At 45.2% G+C, this 4375-nt stretch overlaps 1 protein-coding gene across 1 annotated transcript in view; it reads left to right on the forward strand.

Annotated features, from left to right (window-relative positions):
* The first annotated feature begins 1494 nt into the window (after positions 1-1494).
* LOC129456827 (PH and SEC7 domain-containing protein 1-like) overlaps positions 1495-4375 on the forward strand; it is a 13423-nt gene continuing 10542 nt past the window's right edge. The window contains exons 1-3 of the mRNA XM_055227094.1: positions 1495-1591; positions 2654-2818; positions 4203-4283. Of these exons, the coding sequence (XP_055083069.1) occupies positions 1509-1591; positions 2654-2818; positions 4203-4283 (329 nt within the window). The 5' untranslated portion in view covers positions 1495-1508. The remainder of the gene's footprint in view (positions 1592-2653; positions 2819-4202; positions 4284-4375) is intronic.

Consider the following 4375-nt stretch of genomic DNA (forward strand, 5'->3'; position numbering starts at 1 on the left):
ATGAAGCTCACATGAAGCTCACATGAAGCTCTCGTGAAGCTTACGTGAAGCTCTCGTGAACCTCTCGTGAAGCTCTCCTGAAGCTCTCGTGAAGCTCTCCTGAAGCTCACGTGAAGCTCTCGTGAAGTTCACGTGAAGCTCTCGTGAAGCTCTCGTGAAGCTCTCATGAAGCTCACATGAAGCTCTCGTGAAGCTCTCGTGAAGCTCTCGTGAAGCTCTCGTGAAGCTCACGTGAAGCTCTCGTGAAGCTCTAGTGAAGCTCACATGAAGCTCACATGAAGCTCTCGTGAAGCTCTCGTGAAGCTCATATGAAGCTCACGTGAAGCTCTCGTGAAGCTCATATGAAGCTCATGTAACTCAAGCTCAATGTAACTATCACTTTAGGATGAAAATAACATGAAGCCTCATTATGAAACATTTTATCTGTGACTGTGGTAAAACAAACAAAAATCATGTTGTTCCTTCACTCGGCTGTTTCCCGTTACCACAGTAACAGCCGTGCTGCCGCTCTGCTGTAAGTGCAGTATTTGTATTTGTAGTATTATGAAGTAGTATGTAGTAGTATTTCTGTCAGTCAGCAGAAAAATGTCAGTTATTACTTTTTAAAAATGTGTGTTGTATTGTACTATTCCATACTGGGTCAGAGTCTGGGTCTGGGTCTGGGTCAGAGTCTGGGTCTGGGTCAGAGTCTGGGTCTGGGTCAGGCTCCTCTGAACCTTCAGATGTCTTTCATAAACGTTCGAGTTTAGCTCCAGATAAAGTCGTGTGTGAAGGAAACGTGGAAAACAAAGAGAGGAAATGCATAAGGAAGGAGATGAAGAGGAAGGACAGAGCGCGAGCTGAAGGAAGTCCCACCCTACAGAAACACACTGACCACAGTCCTGAAGAGACCAGAGACCGGACCAGAAACCGGACCAGAGACCGGACCAGAGACCGGACCAGAGACCGGACCAGAGACCGGACCAGAGACCGGACCAGAGACCGGAGACCGGAGACCGGACCAGAGACCAGAGACTAAAGACTAAAGACTAAAGACTAAAGACTAAAGACCAGAGAACAGAGAACAGAGAACAGAGAACAGAGAACAGAGAACAGAGACCGGACCAGAGACCAGAGACCGGACCAGAGACCAGAGACCGGACCAGAGACCAGAGACTAAAGACTAAAGACTAAAGACTAAAGACCAGAGAACAGAGAACAGAGAACAGAGAACAGAGACCGGACCAGAGACCAGAGACCGGACCAGAGACCGGACCAGAGACCACAGACCAGAGACCACAGACCAGAGACTAAAGACTAAAGACTAAAGACTAAAGACCAGAGAACAGAGAACAGAGACCGGACCAGAGACCAGAGACCAGACCAGAGACCGGACCACAGACCAGAGACCAGAGACCGGACCAGAGACCACAGACCAGAGACTAAAGACTAAAGACTAAAGACCAGAGACCACAGACCAGGGATCAGGGAGACGTTGGGATGATTCAGGGGGGCCTCATGGCTGTTTGATGGCTAGACTGCTGTGTTGGCACATCGGGGTTTTGGAGGACGACAGGGAGCTGTACACTCCACTGTATCTGGCCTCGTACAAGTGAGTAGCTCTAGAACAATGTTTACTCTAGAACAATGTTTACTCTAGAACAATGTTTACTCTAGAACAATGTTTACTCTAGAACAATGTCTACTCTAGAACAATGTCTACTCTAGAACAATGTCTACTCTAGAACAATGTTTACTCTAGAACAATGTCTACTCTAGAACAATGTTTACTCTAGAACAATGTTTACTCTAGAACAATGTTTACTCTAGAACAATGTTTACTCTAGAACAATGTTTACTCTAGAACAATGTTTACTCTAGAACAATGTCTACTCTAGAACAATGTTTACTCTAGAACAATGTCTACTCTAGAACAATGTTTACTCTAGAACAATGTTTACTCTAGAACAATGTTCACGAGTGTGTTTTTTCACCCATCAGTTTATATTTGACTGGATTTAGAAGTTACAAGACGACAGAGAACGTTTGGATTTTGAACTGTGTGTGGTCTGTGTGAAGGATGCTGAGATTGAGCCGAGGTCTTTGAGGTCTTTGGGGTCTTTGAGGTCTTTGGGGTCTTTGAGGTCTTTGAGGTCTTTGGGGTCTTTGAGGTCTTTGAGGTCTTTGGGGTCTTTGAGGTCTTTGGGGTCTTTGAGGTCTTTGGGGTCTTTGGGGTTTTTGAGGTCTTTGGGGTCTTTGGGGTCTTTGAGGTCTTTGAGGTCTTTGAGGTCTTTGAGGTCTTTGGGGTCTTTTGAGTCTTTGGTCTGTTCCTGTTTGAGACAAAAGGTTGAGAGGAAGTGTGTTCAAATATCATCACAGGTCACACACTCGTAGGTCGTTCTGATCTGGATTGACTTCTGATTCTCAAACAAATGCATTTATTGAATCTGTTGTGTATAAATGTGTGTGTGTGTGTGGGGGTGTGTGTGTGTGTGTGTGTGGGTGTGTGTGTGTGTGTCCTCCTCAGTGCAGGGTCCACTCTCCATATAACTAAACTCTTGGAGGGCTAGATTCCAATTTGTGAAATGAACCCCATAATATTTCTGTCTCTCTGGATGAAGCTTATAAAGTTGTAGAATAAGACGGCGTTTGTGTTTTGGTTTGTGTTTTGCAGGGAGCACGGTCACTCAGATGTGGATCACTCTTTGACTCGCGCTGACAGCATTGATGCCCTGAATGGCCTGAAAGCAAACCTGCAGGCTGCCAAAAGACTCGCCCAGCGCCTCTACCGCCTGGACGGCTTCAAGAAGTCCGACGTGGCCAGACACCTGAACAAAAAGTGAGGACTGCTCCTTTTGGACTGTGGTGTAAATAAACTGGAGGATTGTGTTACTGAGTTCTGCCTTTGACTCTGTGGATCATGGGATCCTCTTACAGAGACTAGAGGACTGGGAGGGCATCTGTGGTACTGCACTAAACTGGTTCAAGTCCTATTTAGAAAACAGGGAGTACTTTGTTGAAATTGTAAAATATCCCTGACCTGTGGGGTGCCCCAGGGGTCAGTCCTGGGGCCCCTGTTGTTCGGTCTCTACATGCTGCTGTTAGGACAGTTAATACACAACAATAATGTGTCACACACAACTCTGCAGACGAGTCAGATCTATGTCTCACTGCAGCAGGTGAATATGGACCAGTGGATTCACTCGATGCTTATCCTGCGTTTGTGTCCAGTAGGTTGGACTCCTGTAACGTCCTGCTCACTGGCCTCTCCAAACGAGCCTTAAACCTCCTCAGACCCGAGCTCTTTTGTGGCTTTATTCATTTCTCTTTGTTATTTGGGCCGACTGGGGCCAGATGAGTCTAAACACAAAGAATTATCTTTTTACATTATGTAGTTTCTGAGAAAAGTGATGTAAAATGAATGTCCTCGTATGTGGACATTTTAATAATTTTGCTAAAACATTTGAATAATGATTTGCAAAAACTATTAAGACCCTGAAACAGCAACATTTGTCCTGAGTAAAAACAAAATGAGAAACAACATTTGTGCCTCTTGGAACAAAGTGTCTCATGTGAAGAGACAGGAGCAGGAGACATGTGACTTCACAAAAAATAAAATTAAAAAAACAATTCTAAACATTCTAAACTTAAAAATTTCTAAGTTGAATATATTTGCATTGTCGCTGTTCTTCATGCAAAACAAGCAGCACAAACAAAAGTCTAGTGTCACATGTCACAGGGTTTTATGTGCAGAGGACCTCAGGGGACCTCACAGAGAGAGCGTTCTGTCCAAAGGAGGTTCTCCTGTGGGGGACCTCACAGAGAGAGCGTTCTGTCCAAAGGAGGTTCTTCTGTGGGGGACCTCACAGAGAGAGCGTTCTGTCCAAAGGAGGTTCTTCTGTGGGGGACCTCACAGAGAGAGTGTTCTGTCCAAAGGAGGTTCTTCTGTGGGGGACCTCACAGAGAGAGTGTTCTGTCCAAAGGAGGTTCTCCTGTGGGGGACCTCACAGTCTCCTCTGGATGAGGCCCTGGTTTTGGGACCACTTGGTTCTGTTTATCTACTGTGACTGAAAGAGTTTTATTCTGCTTCTGTTTTAATGTTAATTTTATGATTATTTGTTTGATTTCTTGTTTTGTGATTTTATTGTGTTTTTATTCTTTAAAGAGTTTTTAATGACCTTGTGTGTGAATTGTGCGGTGTTTGTGTGTTTGTGTGTCAACAGTAACGAGTTCAGTCGCTCTGTGGCCGAGGAATATCTCAGCCTCTTTGACTTCAGTGGACTCACCCTCGACCAGGCGCTCAGGTAAACACACACACACACCCCCACACACCTACACACACACCCCCCCACACACACACACACACACACATATGCAACACACACACATATGCAAC

This window comes from Periophthalmus magnuspinnatus, chromosome 15, assembly GCF_009829125.3.
Source record: "Periophthalmus magnuspinnatus isolate fPerMag1 chromosome 15, fPerMag1.2.pri, whole genome shotgun sequence".
Classification (NCBI taxonomy): Eukaryota; Metazoa; Chordata; class Actinopteri; order Gobiiformes; family Gobiidae; genus Periophthalmus; species Periophthalmus magnuspinnatus.